This window comes from Acanthaster planci, linkage group LG11, assembly GCF_054643075.1.
Source record: "Acanthaster planci isolate LZ-2023a linkage group LG11, COTS_SCS, whole genome shotgun sequence".
In the NCBI taxonomy this organism is placed as follows: Eukaryota; Metazoa; Echinodermata; class Asteroidea; order Valvatida; family Acanthasteridae; genus Acanthaster; species Acanthaster planci.
The window spans coordinates 12,812,985-12,834,266 of NC_141787.1; the positions used below are offsets into that span (position 1 = coordinate 12,812,985).

At 43.3% G+C, this 21,282-nt stretch overlaps 2 protein-coding genes across 7 annotated transcripts in view; both read left to right on the forward strand.

The window, feature by feature from the left end:
- Positions 1–15,754, forward strand: part of hs2st1 (heparan sulfate 2-O-sulfotransferase 1) — a 74,955-nt gene extending 59,201 nt beyond the window's left edge. For all 6 annotated transcript variants that reach the window (XM_022250624.2, XM_022250625.2, XM_022250626.2 and 3 more), the window contains exons 4-8: positions 3,668–3,753; positions 5,123–5,270; positions 7,413–7,510; positions 8,214–8,371; positions 9,523–15,754. In XM_022250624.2, the coding sequence (XP_022106316.1) occupies positions 3,668–3,753; positions 5,123–5,270; positions 7,413–7,510; positions 8,214–8,371; positions 9,523–9,743 (711 nt within the window). In that variant the 3' untranslated portion in view covers positions 9,744–15,754. The remainder of the gene's footprint in view (positions 1–3,667; positions 3,754–5,122; positions 5,271–7,412; positions 7,511–8,213; positions 8,372–9,522) is intronic.
- Positions 15,755–19,278: 3,524 nt separating this feature from the next.
- Positions 19,279–21,276, forward strand: atxn7l3 (ataxin 7 like 3). The gene has a single exon (XM_022250620.2). It carries the CDS (start codon positions 19,752–19,754, stop codon positions 20,868–20,870), a length of 1,119 nt encoding a protein of 372 aa, XP_022106312.1. The 5' UTR covers positions 19,279–19,751; the 3' UTR covers positions 20,871–21,276.
- The last annotated feature ends 6 nt before the right edge of the window (positions 21,277–21,282 follow it).

Below are 21,282 nucleotides of genomic sequence, written 5' to 3' on the forward strand. Positions count from 1 at the left end.
ATTCAGGAATAATGTGGAGCAATTTCATTTTTTTTAGTGTGTTTTGACACACACTCTGGTCAGATGAGGTTAGTTCCGGCAAGTTGAAGGGGCCAGTTTTAAGAGGGGAATCAGGAATAAGGCTGTACTCGGGACTTTGCTCTTGGTTTCCATGGAGTTTGTTTCCCAATCAAGGTTGTCATTGTTGAGCTGACCCTGGATCAGACATGGACTGGACTGTCAGAATTGCTGATTGGCTTCACGTTTTGCTTGGGTTCAAGGGCACATTAAGAATGCCTGTGTTTGCTGTTGTGATGTCTGTCTGTCCTGACATACAGAGGACAGTGTTCTTAATCACGAGGTGGGCAGGAGGGTCTGCTTCAAACTCATACACTGTAAGTTTTGATTCTAGCAGAATCTTTTTCCAAGGAAAAGTTCCTTCAACTGTAAACAGGTATATGCCAGACAGCACTTAGCCAATCTGTGATAACTGTACTGATGTCTTGATCGGTATCCTCTTATCAAAATCCATTGTATCCTCTTATCAAAATCCATTGTACGTGATGGCGTTCGGTATCAGTTGGTTTCCTACCTCATTTTCCTGTCCTGGTGTAACTCTGTCACCGGTGTCACTGATTTGTAATACCTGAGAGGAAGTGACCGGCCGTTTTCACCAAGGACAGAGGGTGGAAAGTCAGAGTCTCCAGATTTGTTGCCAGAAATTTTGTGGACAGTGACCTATTAGAAGTGTGATGTGATAAAAGCCAAAGAAGTGAAAATTAATATTACTGTCCGACAATAGATATAACTCTCCTTCTGGTGTGTGGTTTTGTTTCATTAATGTGTGTTTGGATACGTGTCAGAGAAATGTTAAATTTTATACTAATTTTGCCCTTACATCGAAATAGGTATTCACGCTGTATTCTCAGTAATATGGTCCGAGAATTGGGGGGAATGTGAACCCACGTGTTCCTGCTTACAAATGCAGGTGTCTTTATAACCCTTGACCAAAACATTTGGCAAGATCAGATAGCTAGCTGAAATCCAGTGCAGGACGAGATAACTGTTTTTACAGTTTTACAAAAAATTCAAAACTGTTTTGAAGAGTTCGTGCATTGAAAAACTTCTTCCCTATTGGAGAAATGAATTGTACGAGGAAAGACTGCCCTCTGGTGATCACCTTTGGTAATTCGTGTAGTGTTTTTTTATCACCAGTGACAAAAACATGCTAAACATCTAAATGGCTTCAATATGTTCTTAAGGCTTGTTGGAGATGACGAATCATTACTGCAATCTCAAGAGAAAACTACCTGTAACTCAAATAAAGAGGATCACAATCATCCAAGGTGTGAATTGTACCAACATTTTCATTTCTATGATTGGCAAGAGCCTTACTTATTACTGAATTACAGTGCACATCTGCCATTAAGTGAATGCCTGATTTGGATTACCAATGCCCACTGAACAGGGAAAAAAACGGAAACTGCTCCATCTAGTCTGTTGTTTCCCCCTGAGCAAGATACACTTTGCTGGATCACATTTACATTGGGCTGAAGGGTGCTGGAATCAGAGAACACATGCACTGCAGGGTGTACTGTACTTCAGCTCCACACTTTCATATCCTACTTTTTTTTTGGGGTGCTGTGGGGAAAAAAGTAATCCTTCAGCAGTTAGCATGTGCCCTGAATATTTGAAAGAGGTCATTTTGTTTTTGTCAGTCTTTGCTTTGTAAAACTTTTCCGTTAACAGAAAGGGGAGGCACCCACAAGTGTCCCAAATGGAAGTGAACCTAAACATATATGTTCAAGAGGGGCATACTTAAGCAACAATTTCTGTCTTTCAAGTTACAAAAAACAAAAAAACAAAAACAGTGAAGTTGCAACAGGAAAAAAAAGAGAAACGGGAAAAGGTATGATGTTAGTTTCAAAAGAAATTAAAGGGGGGGGGTTAGATTGGTGATCCCCGCTTGATCCTCCGCCCTGACATGCATTGGAAAAACTGTTATCTGGACTAAAAAAAATGGAATGCACACAAAGATTCTCTCTGAATTGGATTCAGAAGTTCATATGACACTAGCCTAGGATATAAATATTCAGAGCATTATATCATCGATCTGCGATCAGGGTGATGATGCGCAGCAGCACTCAAACTATTAGACATAGTTTAGGTGCAACAAAAACCTGCTGCTTCCGTTTTGCCCCCACAGCTATTGTGATGAAGTCCTGCAACAATATTGGACTGTGCACTGAAGTGCCTGGCCACGGGCTAGTTCATAGTGATATAAAGGGGGTTGCAATCATCAATTCTATTCTTCAGGGCTCTTTGAAAAGTTCCCTGAAATTGGTCTTTTTCTGAGGAAAGGGTTTGGAGTGGTCTGCAGTGTCCGTTGTCGCCATTTTTTAATCCTACAAAGTGTAACCAAGAGCCTAGCTTTGAGGGCAAAATGGAATCAATTTTGCACTAGACTTGGTGACTACCTACCATGGTCTTTACACACTCAACTGTCTGTGTACACACGCAAGAACGCGTAATTTGAGAGATATTACTCGGAGGGTTTCAGGAAGATAGTTTTTAAAGGAGCTTGCAACGGGAGTCTCATAAATCTGCATCGTGTGTCTCCGATGGGACTAATGGCATCACTTTGGGAGACATTCGCCATTGATGGATATTGCATTAAAATCTATTGGTGTACATCATAAACCAAAGAAAGTGCCATTCTATCCCTTAATGACTAGGAGCAAATCCTGCATCTACCAGGGAAGGGGGGTGCCTGACTTTTATGAAAGGGGGCTCCCAAATGAAGGTGACCTCGAAAAGACAAGTGGAAGACACTTTATTGACAATCATAGGCATTGTGAGGGGGGTAAGGGTGGTGCTTCTCTTCTGCCCCTCCCCTGGGAAAAAAAATTTCACAAAATGTATAAGAAGAAAAAAAAAAGAAGAAAAGCAAGAGAAATTTTTAGCAATATAAACAGGAATAAGAATCACCAATTTTCTTGAAAAAAATCTCAGTCTTGACCCCTCCCACTATTGTTCTTAGCTGATGAGTGCTTTGCTCCCCCCCCCCCCAAATTTCCCTCTCAGGAAAAAAAGTGGCTAACTCCCCCCCCCCCAAAAAAAAATTTCTGGCAAAATTAACAAATGACCAGTTGACAAGAGAAAACAAGGGGAAAGGCAAAAGCTATTTAAAAAAAAAAAAATTGAGAATGAGGGACTTGCCATTTCCAGATCCTCTCCGCGTCTGCTACTGATGACCACTGGAGCTTACTTGGGGGATGGGGCTGAGCTAATTGACCTCTAAGCACTAAGCCAACTATCTTTGCTCCCAGAACACAATCAGCTTTTCTAAAAAAAAAAAAAAAAGAAGCCATAGGAACTGAACTTTGCAACTATGGCTGGCAGTTTAGCATTATAAGTGTAATGAGCTGATTAGTGGTTAGCCATCGTATATTTTACTGCTGTCAATGGACAGTCTCCTGACGACAGACAGAACATACTGTCCGAAACATTGAGGCTCCCCCCCTCCCCCGGTTCTTTTCAGAACCACACATAATCACTGAAGAGATATTTTGGCATGGTGCTACCGCTAACCTTTAACTTGCCACCTTCACCATGAAAAGCTTCAAAGTCCACAAATATTTTTCACACTGTCTGTTTAATATTCTTTCTTCTTCCTTCCTCCTCCCAGATGAAGTTTGTATCAAATGTCACAAGTTGGACAGCAAAGAAACCAGCCTTTTACCATGGCCATTTAGCCTTTATAGATTTTGGAAGGTAAGAATTTTAACTTGAAGTTGAGATTTGAGCTAAATAAAAGACTAAATGCCCAGGTAGAGAAAATGGCGGCCGTCAGATTTAATTAAAGTACACTTGGGACAGTATGAAATGAGCATTGAAATTAACAAGAGAAAATGGATTAATGACTTTGCCAAAGGAAAAACAATTTCAGTGTGCAGGTTCTTCAGATTTTCAACCTCACAAGGAATCAAGTCACAGCCGTTCTTCTTTCCCTGATATCAAAATGTTCTGTTTACAGCACCAATTGTACTTCAGACATGTAGAATCTCAAGTATGGCCACCAATTAAACTTGGGGTATTACCCTGCACAAGTCCACGCTTTCAAACACGGTAGGAATGCAGCACATGCTTTCGCAATTTCTTCACCGTCAAAACACCAGAGGCCCCAGGTCGGTTACCGGAATGGCCCAGAGCAGTAAATCACATTTTCTGCCATATGCTGTCCTATCAAGTTGCGTTTAGCTACGCAGAGACGAACAAGATTCCTACAGTCACACTTAAGAGCTTCTTTACATTTCTTTCTTTTTTAAGACCATTTTTTGCTTCACAAGTTTGTTTTTTTTTTTCTACCCGACGTCTCGTTGACGCCGTCATTCGGAAATGTCGTAAAGTTTCATTTTGCCCCTATAACTCCATTTAAAGTTTGATAACTTCGGAGACAGACAGGCTAATGGCTCCCTACGACTTAAAAGAAGTTGTCATCGCTCTGCCCAGCCCCTCAATTTGTTGGTTTTTTCTTCAAGGGTGGCGTTATTATGACTCATGCTAATCACCGAGCCAATGAGTTTACCACATGCCCCCTGCTGGTGGTCTGCACGCCTAGTGCATGCACATGAAGACATGCAGACGATTTAAGAACTGTGCTTGGGCTTAAGCTTATTACATTCACCGTTTCATGGTGGTCTCTTAGAGAATTTTGGCTGCCAGAAAAGAGCATGACAAGCATCATAGTAGTCCGTAACTCGTAGGATATCTGTTAGATGACTTGACTTTTAAACTCTTTTGGCATTTTCAAGTTTTCAGAATTTGCTTGTTTTTCAAGGCAGCGTTGTGGTCGCAACCGACTTGTCAATTTTTAGAGGGCAATGAACAAACATCTCTGCTCTCAGTCTAATGTTAAGTCCTTACAAGACCATCATGAGACATCCAATCTGAATACAAGCCACAACTTGGTCAAAGGAGTGACAGCAGAAGCATTCCTTTGTCACTATTCACCCTTTTGCTCGTGTCTGGTCTTGGCCACTTAAATTTTTCAGTGACGTTCATTTCATGTTTTTTGGCACTTTAATACTCAAGATCAGTGTCTTGACCTTTCACCTTGTAATCCTTTCTTTTTGATCAACAGTTTTGGTTCATCACAGCAGCCATTATACATTAACATAATTCGTCGGCCGCTCGACAGACTAGTATCATATTACTACTTCTTACGAAATGGTGATGATCTGAGACCAAAACTCAAGCGGGCCAGACAACAGGGTCACACCAATAAAGAGGTCAGTATAACAATATACGTGACATTCACTGATCCCTTAAGATATCCTCAGATAGTTGTGAATTATCTGAAGTTCCAATATAAACTGCTTTTTTTGCTCAGTTTATCTGTCATCTTTTTCTCCGAAATCAGATACGAAGACGTGCAGAGCAGATGTTCTAGCCAAGAATTAATTAAGAAATGATGTGGCAAGGAACTTCATGTTAAGTAGTAAGGGAAGAAGGAGACTTTTTTCCAGAGCCACTAGGGGATTTGAGCCAGGGACCCTTTTTAAATGCATTTCCCCCCTCCCAGAGCCTTCCTGAATCTCCTGAACAATTTCCCAGAAAAAAATGTCAAAATTTCCTTTGCTCAGAAAGCCAGTGGCAGGTTCTTTGTTCTTCAACCTGTAAGGGGAGCATCAAGTTCCGTTTAAAGTACAGCTGTCCATTCCTAAATCATTCAATTTTCTCCAAAACCGTAGAGATCCAGGAGATTTTTAAGAAAGAGAGACAGTTACATCTTTGCCAGCAGATGTCACCAAATCTTATTTTTGTTGAGAAACATACATCCAGTTTGCCAAATTAAAATTGATTGCTGTGCTGCATACATTTGGGTCACATGGGTCAACCAGTCAGATGTTGTGACTTGCTAAAATACAGGCACCGTAAGTCTGGGAAAGGGTGCAGAAGTGCAGTGCCACCACAGTTATGGCGTCCCCTCAGATGAGTGCATAAAGACGATGATTTGGGTGGCTGCAGTGCTTAGGTACATCTAAATGTGGGAAGAAAGGCAACTTTGGCAAGTCATAGCTTTCACAGCATTAGACATCACAGGAAGTTTGTTGCAACTGCTGTCACCATCGTACAACTGGGCTTCGTTGTTGCATTTATGCCAACTGAAAAGGGGTCTATAGTTAACGTGTAGCAGTTGGAAGAGATTTTTAGGACGCCCCAATCGTTTTTGCCAAACTTTCATTCAAAAAGTCCTTTTTGGTTGCTTATTCTAGCCGTGGCACATCACGTCATGGAAGAAAGAAAAAGCAAAAGAGTTTCCTGACGGTACACCGTACATGTAGAGCATCTTTCACTTTCCCCCTCCCATGTTGCCGTCTTTCTGTCCATTTTCTTCTGCTTCCTTTCCTCTCATTCTTTGTTTCAGACATCCCCTCTGTTTATTTCCTTAATTCTTCCGCGGGTCTCGCTTACATATCTCGTCTTTCTGCTTCGTTGGCCATCTGGCATCCACCCCCCATGCAGCCCATCTGCCACGCTCATTAATTTCCCTCTAAACTTGATTATTGACCCAACGACGGGCCAGATCTGCCAACTTGCACACATGAAGGGATGGAAACGTCTTCTGTATACCTCCCTCGAGACCACCTTTCCTCCTCCCCCCCTACGATTATCTCTAAGACGCTCCCAATGGTTTCCACATGTGGCGTCGTCTTATTACATTCGATCCTCTCCGGACCTAAGTCATCCAGATTGTAAGCCTTTCAGATCTCCCATTAAGCGCCAATTCAGACATTCCCACCCCCCCCCTCCGTCAGCGTTGCTTCATCGAGCAATGATTTGGGGTAATGGTCCAAACGACTGGAAATTTTCTCCCAAGTTCCCCTTCCGCCGTTTTTTTTTTTTTCTCTCATTTTTTTTTTCCTCTTTCATGTGATATTTGTTCCCCCTAGAATCACCAGGACTAAAAATGGCTTTGCACCTGTGCACTGCTGATTATTCATCTGCTCTGAGTGGCGCGGATTTTAGAAATTAGATTATTGGCTCTGAAGTCGTCTTTTTAGTTAGCTCTATTGAAATGGGCTTTCGGCAGCTGCTGAATCTCAGTTTGAATTATTGCTTGGCTACTTTGAATACAGCTTTTTCTGAATCCTGCAACCCTTTTAGCAGGGATTTCAAATGGATCGGTCGGAATAGGATAAATGACTGGGTAGTTGGATTTAATTGGCTTAGAAATTTGTTCGCTGGGAGCTTATCAAGACAGAGTAGTTTTATCATATCTGCAGACAGTCAGGAAGTCTATTGCTTGTCTTTGACTCTCGTACCGACATTTCTTTTGTAAGCGCTTTACCCGAAGTTGAGGGCCTAATTTGGTATAAAAATACGACAGGTTACTCATTTCTTGTTAATTTGTTCCTCCTTCATGCCAGACTTTTGATCAGTGTGTGGCACGGCGGGGCTACGACTGCTCTGAACAGAAGCTGTGGATCCAGGTGCCCTTTTTCTGTGGACATGCCCAAGAGTGCTGGTGAGTTGGACATTAATGGATGGGCCTAATATATCGATGACATCAATCTTTGTTTACATGTACACTTTCCTACGGAGCCAGTGAGGGCCCATAGTCCACTACGCACCATGGGAAAGCATGCATGTAATTTACAAAGTTTGTCCTCATCAGTACAGGGGTCTGTTGCCATCCTGCAAAGTGACTGTAACTAGGATTTTCTTGGGGGAGGGGGCCAGTGAGGAATGAACAAACATCATTGAAGGAAGAAGTAGCCTGTAGTGTTCCTAATTTTCAACTAACTATCCAAAATGCTGCATCTTTTTAAGTGGATGACTTTTTTAGTGAAATGATTGCTGCAGCACCTTGTATAAATCTTGTTTGGGAGAAGTGTGACTGTGAGATGAGTTAGTTCTCCGAGACAAGCTGCCTTCTTGAGGATGCTGGTGAACAAGGACTTGATGCTAATGCTCTCGTGCATATGTTTGTTCGGTAGTGATGTTCTGAACGGTCTTTAAGCAGTGGGTGGAGATTCCATTTAGCCTTTGGGGGTGAGGTCCAGGATGTTGATGAGGTGATGGGCTAGGTTGTGGACTGGAGATCTCAGGATGAGCTGATTAGTTATTGAGCCAATATCGTCTTTTTTATATAACTGGTGGTCCAATGTCTCATTGGCAGTTTTCTTTCTCACTGGTAACCTTCACCACCATCATTTCTTTCTTTGCAGGGTGCCTGGTAGTCGCTGGGCATTAGAGCAAGCCAAATTTAACCTGGCCAACCATTACCTCCTGGTGGGTGTGACAGAAGAGTTGGAGGACTTTGTCATCATGCTGGAGTCGGCCCTGCCTTCAATGTTCAGGGGCGCTGTAGATCTCTTCAGAACGGGTTGGTCACTGAATCTTGCAGCACAGTCTCCATCTTGGTCATTTTCCTTGAGTGTTGTACAATTAAAATAAGCTCAACCCAACAAGCGTGAAGTCACCAGACTATTTATTTAAAATTGGTCCTCAACTTTTACCAAATGAGCTGAAATTAAGAAAGTTTGATTTCTATGGAGAGGTTGATAACAAGAAGAAGAGAAAGTACCTTGGATCCAAGCTTTAACTTTGATTAGAAGTTGTCATTTGTGTCTGCTCAAGTTGTAGTTTATTCTTCCAAAGATTTAACGTGAATTCATAAGTATTTTGGAGGGAGGGATTTTAATCTGCATTTTCCTTATCACTGATTATTTTGAACAAATTGGCAAGTAGACTTTACTTGCAGCTCACAGTTCCAGACTTAGTTTGGCATATCTGATACATGTATGTGCAAAATGCACATTCCAAATCATTGGAGGTAGCCATTCATGCAAATCTGTAGTTAAATCATCTGATTGGTCACCAACACTTTCTGCTGGGGAGCTCAGTTTCGGGCACCGTGTGTTTATACGCATGGCCGGGGACAAAGGAAACTGGGCCTTGTAATAGTGGAGAAAATCCAGCCTTGTTTTGAAACAGTATACCACGGTTTGGGGCATTTAGTGCGAGCGAATTACCACTGGGGACAAAAGCGCTCCACCACTGCAGCGATGAGCCACAGAGCACCGCTGCAAGCTATTCTGGCCCCTATTGAAAAGAGGTCAGCAGCGCACTGTGCCAGCTTCGTGAACAAAAGAAAGTTAGATAACACCGCAAAATCTGGGCATTTTTTTACAAGGCTGCAGGCTTGGCTGAAATACTTGAGAGTCAGTAGATTTTGTCTGTCAGACTAGAGTGGCCACCAGCCAGTAATTCATGTGGGTGTAAACGTCCATTAATTGAAATGATGAATTTTTGAAGAATTTTGAAAACTGAAAATCTTGAAAAATTCCTGATTAGTACACTGCATTTTTCAAACCGTCCGGCAGCAAGTGGTTACGATTCACTCCCCCCGGGTCCATGAAATCATCTTGTCAAATTTTCCTTGGTCCAAATGGCCAGTTCTGCATTCTTGACTCAGAAGCCGTATATGTCATGCAGTTGTTTGAACTTGTTTCTCTCCTCAAACTTTGCATACAGGCCAAAAGTCACACCTACGAAAAACAGCCAACAAGCTCAAGCCCTCAGATGAAACGATAGAATTCTTCAAGTCCTCGCCGATCTGGGAAGTGGAGGAGGAGTTCTACAACTTTGTGCTGGACAACTTCCACATGCAAAAGAAGCGTAGCCTGAAGACAGTGGACGGCATGGTCGTGCCGGTCAGCGGTCAGTTCTTATACGAGAAGATTCGGCCCAAGTGACATACGGTGTGCCCCAGGGCCACTCACGTGTAAAAAACAAGCCTAGCTCTCAGACAAGTTCTTTCACTCTTATTTTTTCCCCTGACATTTCTTCATTTTTCACAGTGTTGTATTCGAGTCCGTCACAAGTCCTTTCACAAGTCTCTTCACAAGGCCAGTCGTAAGTAACAGGGTGAACAATGGCAGTAGAACACTTTGGTCAAAGCTCCTTTGAATAGCTTGTGAGTTGGCTTAAGTCTGAATGACTTGTGATGGACTTAGAGGGACTTACAGGGACTTGTGATAGACTCGAATACAACACTGATTTTTCCGATCTTAAAAATCATCAAAAGTAAAGATTCCAGATTATACGCCATTTATTAGGAGGACGACTGTAGGGCATTATTGAAGTTCTGTTTTTACAATGAAAACTGTTGCTATTTAAAGATGAGAGATTTTTAATTGACGTATCGATAAAGTACTGAAGAAAAGATGAAGTCAGATTTGGTATTATATGTTATGTTCAAAATCAGTCTTGTTTTCCGAGCATAGAGCTAGGACTAAAAATAAGCATGACATTGACAGTCATGTAAAGAGGAATTGCACTCCATGCTTTTTTCAATTGTTCGTCACCATGTTAAAGGAACTCTTACCGAGTACCAACTGCAAGGGGTCTATTGGCAATTGTCTCCATTGGATACACCAAGAATTTATGAAAACTATTGTCCAAAGTGAACCAAGAACTGAAGATCGCTTTGATGTTGGATACACTTTTAAAGTTGGATTCCAAAAAGAAGTATATGTTTCTTGTACCCCACATTTGGGAGTGGCCTGTCTGTTATTTACTTCAACTTACAACTCATCACATCTGTGTGAACCCGTTTTCATGTCTGCTTTGTTCTGCAGGCATCTCACAGATGAAGAAAACGTATCATTTTCTGTGAATACTGTGCATTTGACTTGTTTCCATGTGCTATGCATATTTGCTATGAATATTGAGGACTAATAATAACTTTGGGTTTTTTTTGTAAGGTATATATTTAATCTGTAGTAAAACTAGCTGGCACGTTTAGCTGAAGCAGATGTGTACATTTGTTTGTATTTAATATATGACTGGAAGACTTTTTGTTTCCATTTCATTTTATGTGAATTGCACTGTGCTCTGGGAATAACATCTGTCTGCTTGATAAGGGGCACAGAGCATTTGCTCGAGGCTGAATCTAGAGGGTTTTGTTTGGTTTGTTTTATTCAAGGATGCCTTTACACGAGAATTGAATTTTGAATGTACCCATTCCAAAGTATTCCAACTTTGGAGCAAGTTTGGATAACTACCGAGGAGTCTTTTTTTCCTGGAGCTTTTCTGACCTTTCTAATCATGCTCTCGTTGCTGCAGAAAAAAGTCCCCTCACCACAACACTTACTTTCTCACCCACTTGACGCACAGATATAATATTTTGTGCAAACCTGTACGATGTCTGTGTTCACATGCCACTTTTGATCACAATACAAAATGCAAGAGTTTTGCCATTCTCTCATTCCTTTAGAGATTAGGACGAGATCAGAGATTTTACATGTATCCCCTCGCTGGGTTTATGTGTGGGATTGTTTGTTCTCATTTTGTTTCTGCTTTGGAATTTCATTGTCTCAGTAAGTATCAAAAGTTAAAGGTCAGGTTTTTCTCTTGTTTCTTAAGACAGAAAGTTGACTGTTTCGTATCAATAATACTGTACATGTACATTGTATTTGATTTCATTCAACTGTAAAAGATAGCTCTCAAGGGTTAAATTACAGAAGGGCCAACATCTGTGCTATGTCATTGAAGCCAAGAAGTTGATTTATGTCCATCAATGATTCAAGCTGAACATAGTAGATCTGTATATGAAGCATCCAAAGCATGCTGGGTGTGTTGTGTAACAGAAGTCGGACTGCAGATGCTACGTACATTCTGTCTGCAGTGAAATGTCAGTCCTCTGGGATCAGTTGCATTACTTGCTACCCTCAACAGTTTCAAATTACTGAAGAGAGCCAGGATCATGCTTTTTCAAGGGTTATGGGTAATTACAGCTAAACTGAAGCTCATTCAAGCCGGAGTGTTTGGCACAGGTGTCACAGCATGTCATCGTAGACCAATCGTTGGATATGACTTAGTCCTAGCAGCAACCTGCCATTGTGGAAGCATCTGGTGTCTTTTTGTTACACCTTTGTGAACTGAATATCACTGCTAGGTAAAATTGCTCCAAATTATGTGATGCAGCATCACGGTGTTTTTTTTTGTTTGGAGACTTAGACGTAAATGAACAGCTGCACATGTAAGCAGTAAGCAAGTGTAGATCTCGTTGAATACCGGACCAGGTCGCCTTTTTTCATGGAAGAACATTACTGCTAGGTCCTTAAAGATCCATTTTAGGACCTATTGTATATACTTCTTTGTACAGCATGAACATTTTGTACATAATAAGGATCATGTGACTGTGATTATGTGGTTTTTGTCTCTGGTGCAAGTTGCTGCAACAGTCAATAACAAATGGAAAACTGGAAATATCTAAAAACGTTCTTTGCTTTAAGAATAGTCAAAGACATACTCATGACCAGAAATATGCAAAGAAGTTGTCAGATATTGTTGGAAAGTGCAACAACTTTTACATAAATGCCTATCCATTTCCTATGTATGTCATTTTTGTGTCATCTTATCATGCTGTAGAATATATTGGCCGCATGTTGTTTTCTTGTAAGTGCAGTCTTACTACTGCAAAAATGGATAACATTATTTATTGACGTCCTGTTACAACAGGAACCATTTGAGTTCAGAAGAAAAAGTTCAAAAACAGAAAATAGTTCCTGTTGTGAAGTTGGCACATACATGTACTTCTGAAAAACTGGACTCCACCAGGGTTAACAGCAATATTAAGGCTCAAACCTTTGTAAACCTTATCTCCATTTCTGTTGTCTTTTTGATGGCATGAAAAAGTGCAGATTGTAGATTCAGTTACCATTGATCTCATATATGTTTACATTGTTCTTCTTTTGTGATTGCTTCTGTGAAGACCTAAAATCCTGAGGTATGGGCATGCACAGTTGCAGCAATGAAAATGACTGATTGTTTTGTTGGATAGAGGTTGAAATCTACAAGGGGTGGTCAGCATTCCTGCATTTAGTGTGAGACTCGTGCATGTCAGGTTATACTCACATTCTCATGCCGATGTGGAATACGAGCGATTCCCAATAGTGCGCCACCAAGAGTTTGTAACGTATTGGCCAATCAGAACGCGCGAAATTTGTAGACCCTTTCCAAACGCGCAATAGGTCGATGAATTCCACGCATTGTGATTGGCCAACGCGTTGCAAACTCTCGGTGGTGCACTATTGTGAAACAGCCGTATTTCTCACACAAAACTTAAATGAATACCGAACAGTATTTTATAAAGTAATTCCAACCCATCTGTGTCCATTTCTGGAAGGAGCAAACAAACAAAATACCGGGTGTCCGCATAAAAGTATACAAGATAAAAATTACTGTTATGGCAAAACTACTTCATGTATGGGAAAGAGAAATACAAATATATATATCTCTAGAAAGGGCAGAATGCCCTCTTTGTAATGGTATGCAGCTTGTGATGTTATTGACACAGATGAGTGAACAAACTAGACCGGTGTTAAGGGTGCTGAAATTGGCACTGTGACAAGTTTGCATATTTGATTAACAAGGCTAGACCATGCAAGTAGGCATAATGCCAAATTCCTTTGCTTTAAGAACACATTTTTAAAAAACAAGGAATGTATTTAAATCAATCTAATTTGCTTTGTTTTTGCTACTTATAAGTTTAATGTGCTGTACCCTCCACATGGCCACCATTCCTGTCAATGCACATCTGACATCTTCGTAACATGTCCCTTACTGCTCGTCTGACTTTTGACTTCTGTTGTTCAAAATATGCAACTTTTCACAGTGCTGATTTCAGTACCCTTAACACCAGTCAAGTTTGTTCATTCATCTGTGTCAATAATGTCACAAGCTGCATACCATTGCAAAGAGGGCATTCTGCCCTTTCTAGAGGCGTCTTTCTCTTTCCCATATATAAAGTAGTTTTGCCATTACAGTAACTTTTATCTCTGTAAACGTTTTATCTGGACACCCTGTATACAGACAAGTAAACACACAAACAAACACATAAGCTAACCAACAAATGATGTGATTGGCTTTTTAATGCAGTAGGGGGTGATGGTATCCGGTTCATAAGTGACTTCGTCAAAAAGGCAGACGCGCAATGATTTGCAGGCTCCCATTGGACGATCGCTGAAATTGCGCGTTAACTTCCAGTTCCATGTAAATGGCGATCAATGCATGTGACTCTGTGTGCAGTGCATGTGCTGTGGGTGTGGTTTAAACTGAAGTGACGTCACACTTACGAACCAGATACATAGTTTGCGTGAGTCTGCAAGTCTGACATGGGTTCCAGAGCTACTGCTATGTTTGATCTCACACTCAACTCTCACTCAGTGTTGGCAACTCTGTAGATGTTGGGCATAATAAGGCATTAGTCTCTTTACAAGCAGCTGAGTTTACCTTTTCTGTTAATTTTGCAAACCGAGCCCCATTTTATTCAGGCTATGATTATTTCACCTTGTTAAAGACAAAGCCATTCTGTTTCTTTTTCATATTGAAATGATAATCTTAGATCTCTTCAGGAGTGGCATGCAGTAAATGAAAATTAGTCATATGAAAACAAGGCATTTCATCGGCTCCGTTAATTATTACTAGTATGATTTAACTTCAGTTTTGTCAAGTAACTTTCATAAACTACTTCAGTACTATCAAACTCCCACCACATCAGGTTGCCTGTGCATATTATCATGCAGACCCAGTTGTACCATTGAACTGTAGCAGACACACCCTGGAAAGAAATCTCATATTGGGTGGTATCAAGAGAAGAACTTTTATTTTATATCACTGTACAGTACTACTATGAAATTCTCAGATTCAGTCTTAAATTGTGTTGACAGCTAGAGGGAAAAGGATTTCTGCAGTGGAATGCACAGAAATAGTGGTAGTTGCATGCAACAGCAGTTTCTAAAAGCAAGTTTGCGAATCCTCTTTGAAAATTAAAGTGACATGTCGGCTAAGTGGGGGAAACTTTGGTACAGCATACAGCACTGGTTTAACTGTACCACACTGGCATGCACACATACATGTACATATAGAGATCCAAATAGGAAGCTGGATTACTTGGAGAACTCCCTTAAGCTGCCATGTTTCCTGTCTACAAAACAAGCTGAAAGCTCTTTTTTTATTGTGCATTTCCTGAATTCAGTGAGCCAGAATGTAGATAACAGGTTTTGGTCGTCTTTTCACGGTGCAGCTGTCTTTGTTTGGCAGCTACTGGTGACTGTATTGCTACATATTGTCGATGTCAGTCTCGCTGTAGCGAGATTGCAGGAGGCAGAACTCATTGAGTATTTATTCTCCCTTGTCTATATTAGATGAACAAAACACCTTGTGAGCTCTCCTCTGTGATTCCTCAAGTTTTCCCGCTCCTTTTTCTGTCCTTCAACTGACAGTATTATTATAGTTTTTATTGCCCCTAAAAATCCCTCTGTGATGTTTTAGTAATGCAAATGAGACAGGGTTCTCTCTTCCAGACAGGGTTCTTTCTTTGCCTAATAAGTAAGGTTGCTTTGAGGGATAATAGCCTAGGAGTTGGGAGGTTTTTCTTGTTTTGTGAAAAGTTTTCCATGATATTTTTTAAGTCTCTTAAGATGCCTCATTGATTCATGAAAATCTCTTGTATTTCAAACCATTACCTCAGCTTTAAAGTATTGACATGAACCATGGTGCATACGTACACATAAGTAGCTAGTGTAGTGGAATTTTCGTTAGTCCCTTCTGGCAGGATGATGTAAACTGCTGTTGACTTTGGAGGTTGATTCAGAAAGCTCAAATTGTATCTTCACTTTGGATGGCATAGCACTGCTGAAAAAGAAAGTCATGAAAGCCTGACCGTTTTGTAATAAAAGACCACTTCGGTATAGTGAAATGCAGTGTTATTTGTGTATTTGTGAAATTTAAAGGAAGGCACAGTTAGTCTCAGCGTCAATTCAAGGACTGGTGAGGCCATTCAGGGGACTTGCCAACCCCTCTTCCACCCCTGTGTTGGAGCACAGGCTATATGCACAGTGGGGGGGGGGGACTTGCCAACCCCTCTTCCTCCCGTGTTGCTTTTATACTATGGAGCACAGGCTATATGCACAATGGGGGGGGGACTTGCCAACCCCTCTTCCACCCCTGTGTTGCTTTTATACTATGGAGCACAGGCTATATGCACAATGGGGGGGGACTTGCCAACCCCTCTTCCACCCCAGTGTTGCTTTTATACTATGGAGCACAGGCTGTATGCACAATGGGGGGAGGGACTTGCCAACCCCTCTTCCACCCCTGTGTTGCTTTTATACTATGGAGCACAGGCTATATGCACAATGGGGGGGGGGGGACTTGCCAACCCCTCTTCCACCCCTGTGTTGCTTTTATACTATGGAGCACAGGCTATATGCACAATGGGGGGGGGGGGACTTGCCAACCCCTCTTCCACCCCTGTGTTGCTTTTATACTATGGAGCACAGGCTATATGCACAATGGGGGGGGGGGACTTGCCAACCCCTCTTCCACCCCTGTGTTGCTTTTATACTATGGAGCACAGGCTATATGCACAGTGGGGGGGGGGGACTTGCCAACCCCTCTTCCACCCCAGTGTTGCTTTTATACTATGGAGCACAGGCTATATGCACAATGGGGGGGGACTTGCCAACCCCTCTTCCAACCCAGTGTTGCTTTTATACTATGGAGCACAGGCTATATGCACAGTGGGAGGGGGGGACTTGCCAACCCCTCTTCCACCCCTGTGTTGTTTTTATACTATGGAGCACAGGCTATATGCACAATGGGGGGGGGACTTGCCAACCCCTCTTCCAACCCTGTGTTGCTTTTATACTATGGAGCACAGGCTATATGCACAATGGGGGGGGACTTGCCAACCCCTCTTCCAACCCAGTGTTGCTTTTATACTATGGAGCACAGGCTATATGCACAATGGGGGGGGGACTTGCCAACCCCTCTTCCAACCCAGTGTTGCTTTTATACTATGGAGCACAGGCTATATGCACAATGGGGGGGGGGACTTGCCAACCCCTCTTCCACCCTGTGTTGCTTTTATACTATGGAGCACAGGCTATATGCACAATGGGGGGGGGACTTGCCAACCCCTCTTCCAACCCAGTGTTGCTTTTATACTATGGAGCACAGGCTATATGCACAATGGGGGGGGGGACTTGCCAACCCCTCTTCCACCCCAGTGTTGCTTTTATACTATGGAGCACAGGCTATATGCACAATGGGAGGGGGGGACTTGCCAACCCCTCTTCCACCCCAGTGTTGCTTTTATACTAGGGAGCACAGGCTATATGCACAATGGGGGGGGGACTTGCCAACCCCTCTTCCACCCCAGTGTTGCTTTTATACTATGGAGCACAGGCTATATGCACAATGGGGGGGGGGACTTGCCAACCCCTCTTCCACCCCAGTGTTGCTTTTATACTATGGAGCACAGGCTATATGCACAATGGGGGGGGGACTTGCCAACCCCTCTTCCACCCCAGTGTTGCTTTTATACTATGGAGCACAGGCTATATGCACAATGGGGGGGGGGGACTTGCCAACCCCTCTTCCACCCCAGTGTTGCTTTTATACTATGGAGCACAGGCTATATGCACAGTGGGGGGGGGGACTTGCCAACCCCTCTTCCACCCCTGTGTTGCTTTTATACTATGGAGCACACGTTATATGCACAATGGGGGGGGGACTTGCCAACCCCTCTTCCACCCCAGTGTTGCTTTTATACTATGGAGCACAGGCTATATGCACAATGGGGGGGGGGACTTGCCAACCCCTCTTCCACCCCTGTGTTGCTTTTATACTATGGAGCACAGGCTATATGCACAATGGGGGGGGGGGACTTGCCAACCCCTCTTCCACCCCAGTGTTGCTTTTATACTATGGAGCACAGGCTATATGCACAATGGGGGGGGGGACTTGCCAACCCCTCTTCCACCCTGTGTTGCTTGTATACTATGGAGCACAGGCCATATGCACAATGGGGGGGAGGGGACTTGCCAACCCCTCTTCCAACCCTGTGTTGCTTGTATACTATGGAGCACAGGCTATATGCACAATGGGGGGGGGACTTGCCAACCCCTCTTCCAACCCTGTGTTGCTTTTATACTAGGGAGCACAGGCTATATGCACAGTGGGGGGGGGGACTTGCCAACCCCTCTTCCAACCCAGTGTTGCTTTTATACTATGGAGCACAGGCTATATGCACACTGGGGGGGGGGGACTTGCCAACCCCTCTTCCAACCCTGTGTTGTTTTTATACTATGGAGCACAGGCTATATGCACAATGGGGGGGGGGGACTTGCCAACCCCTCTTCCACCCTGTGTTGCTTTTATACTATGGAGCACAGGCAATATGCACAATGGGGGGGGACTTGCCAACCCCTCTTCCAACCCTGTGTTGTTTTTATACTATGGAGCACAGGCTATATGCACAATGGGGGGGGGGACTTGCCAACCCCTCTTCCACCCCAGTGTTGCTTTTATACTATGGAGCACAGGCTATATGCACAATGGGGGGGGACTTGCCAACCCCTCTTCCACCCCAGTGTTGCTTTTATACTATGGAGCACAGGCAATATGCACAATGGGGGGGGGACTTGCCAACCCCTCTTCCAACCCTGTGTTGTTTTTATACTATGGAGCACAGGCTATATGCACAGTGGGGGGGGACTTGCCAACCCCTCTTCCAACCCAGTGTTGCTTTTATACTATGGAGCACAGGCAATATGCACAATGGGGGGGGGGACTTGCCAACCCCTCTTCCACCCCAGTGTTGCTTTTATACTATGGAGCACAGGCTATATGCACAATGGGGGGGGGACTTGCCAACCCCTCTTCCACCCCAGTGTTGCTTTTATACTATGGAGCACAGGCTATATGCACAGTGGGGGGGGGGGGGGGGGACTTGCCAACCCCTCTTCCAACCCAGTGTTGCTTTTATACTATGGAGCACAGGCTATATGCACAATGGGGGGGGGGCAGGAGATAGAGGCCAAGGGAAGAAATCAAAATAAGAAAATCTAGGGGTTGGAAATCACCAATTTGAATTCAAAGCATCTTGGCATTTACCCCTTTCCACTGTTGACAGTTTTGCTGTCCCAGTTTTCACCCCCACCCTGCAGAAAAAAAGTTTAGTGCAAAGTCATTCGTTTATTGTTTTTTATGTTAAGTAGACACCCCCCCCCGACTTTTTAGTCCATTGAGAAAAAATCAAATACAGGAACATAGCTCCTAAAGCAGAAGCTCAAATCTTCCAAATAAAAACGTCATTTTTGACCGTACAGCCATCTTCCTTGATTCTAATTGGAACCAATAAAAAGTGAAAAGTGCCCCCCCCCCAAAAAACACATTTACACTACAGAGGGCAGCATACAGTGACAATTGCGTCCGGGATTATGGTTTGGGGATAGGATATGAGCAGCGCGGTGAAAATGTATGTGGTAAAGCGGCCGAAAAACGGAAGCAGCTGCAGGAATAAATAATCCGATTTAGACTCAGCTTTTTTGCAGATTTATAAGATGTTTATTTTTCTTTAAGCTAACAAAAGTAACGTTGAATATCTCCCCAATTAACTTAATGAAAGAGCATGAAAGTATACAGAAATACAAATTAGTCTGGCTCCAAACCGGCGATAGAGGGCAGCAAACCTAGTCCAAAATGGCACCTTTTGACAGATTACGCTGCTGATAAAAATCATGGAGGAAGGGTAAAAATCTATTTTTATCACTTGTTGCAACAAAAACAGGAGATGATTCCCTTCTGTTTTTAACGGTTGTGAATCACAGCTTCTAGTTGTGAAGGGGTCATGGCTATGAGGGTGTAGAAACTTACTTTGACAACGTGATAAAGGGAGGTGAAATTCAAGGATGGAGGAGTTTTTATTGCACCACATTCACGATGAAGCATCACCGAGTCCTGACGTAGAGGGAGGTTTAGAGGAGGACATATTTTCCGACGTGCTCCAAGAACTGACTCTCGGGTTTTGTTTCGAGATTCACCGCTCCTGTAAGATGGGACAGCTGTTCCTCGATGAGACTGATGAGCCAAGCCTGAAATTTTACGAAATTGTAAACGAGCCCGGAAGAGATGTGTTTGGCAAACCGCCGCTCAAGAAACAGATAGACTGCATCTGCCCAAACTGCAACCGCAATCTCTCAGCATCGCGTTTTGCACCCCACTTGGAGAAATGCATGGGCATGGGGAGAAATAGCAGCAGGCTGGCAAGCAAACGAATTGCCAATTCTGGCATGGGAAAAATGGACAGTGACAACGAAGATGACGACCGCGATCTGGACTGGTCGTTTGCTTTTGACAAGAAAGCCCCCAAGAAATCCAGGAAGGACAAGGTCAACAGCAACTCACCGAGGAGGTCAAAGCCGAAGTGTGCAACTAAAATCGGAGACTTCCCTTGTGTGAGCCACGTCAGTAGTTTACCCTCGGAGCCAGTGGTGGGTTCCGTGACAAGCTACCCCTCAAAGGGCCTCTCCTCCACCTCATACGAGGGGCTGTCCCTGGAGGAGCGAAAGCGCCTGCTGATGTCCACCTGCGGGGTCATCTCGGAGCACACCCGGAAGATGTGCACTAAGTCTCTGCGTTGTCCCCAGCACACGGATGAGCAGAGGCGGATTGTCAGACGCTACCTGCTCCGCATTGACCCAGAAGGGAGGCTGCGGATGAGGCCGGACGGGAGCTTCGAGTCCGACGACATCCACGTGGACATTGACGGCTACGAGGACGGCGACGGCCAGGCACTGCGAGAAACGCTGAACAGAATACAGCAGTGGGAGGGGAACACTTCCTCAGCAAACCCCTCTCCGGCGGATTCCACCTCAACGACAAACTCGCAAGAGAAGCGGCGCAAGAAAGGTGGTATAAAACTCACGCAACGCAAAAAAAGCAAAGTAAAGGCTTCGGCGTTAAATGTAATGTCTGTACCAGCACAGCCATCTTTTCTGGCAGACACGGAGTTCCATATCCTTGACTAACTCAGTACAAGGGTTGCTTCAAGTTTGCTTTTGAATGCCAAAGGGGTCCTTTAAGCTTGCAAGGAAAAAACTTAATTGTCAAGTTTGCCAAGACCAGAAGAACCTTTTAGGTTCACTGTGTATTTTTCTTTGTGGGGGGGTCAATTCTTAAGTTCTTTCACGCAAATTGTCCAAAATGTTGAAGGATATCGGTACTCTTAATTGGTGCTTTTAAAACTTGTTTTTTTACCTTAACTGATGCAGTTCAATAATCACTATATTGTCAGTATATAATTGGAAAGCTCGCAAGGAAATAAATTCACAAGTTTGCATTGGTGGGGCTCAAACCCATGTCCTGCTCCTTACAAATACATGTATAGCATCTTAACCACTCAACCACCAAGTTTTCTGGCCCGCCTTGCTGGTTCTAGAG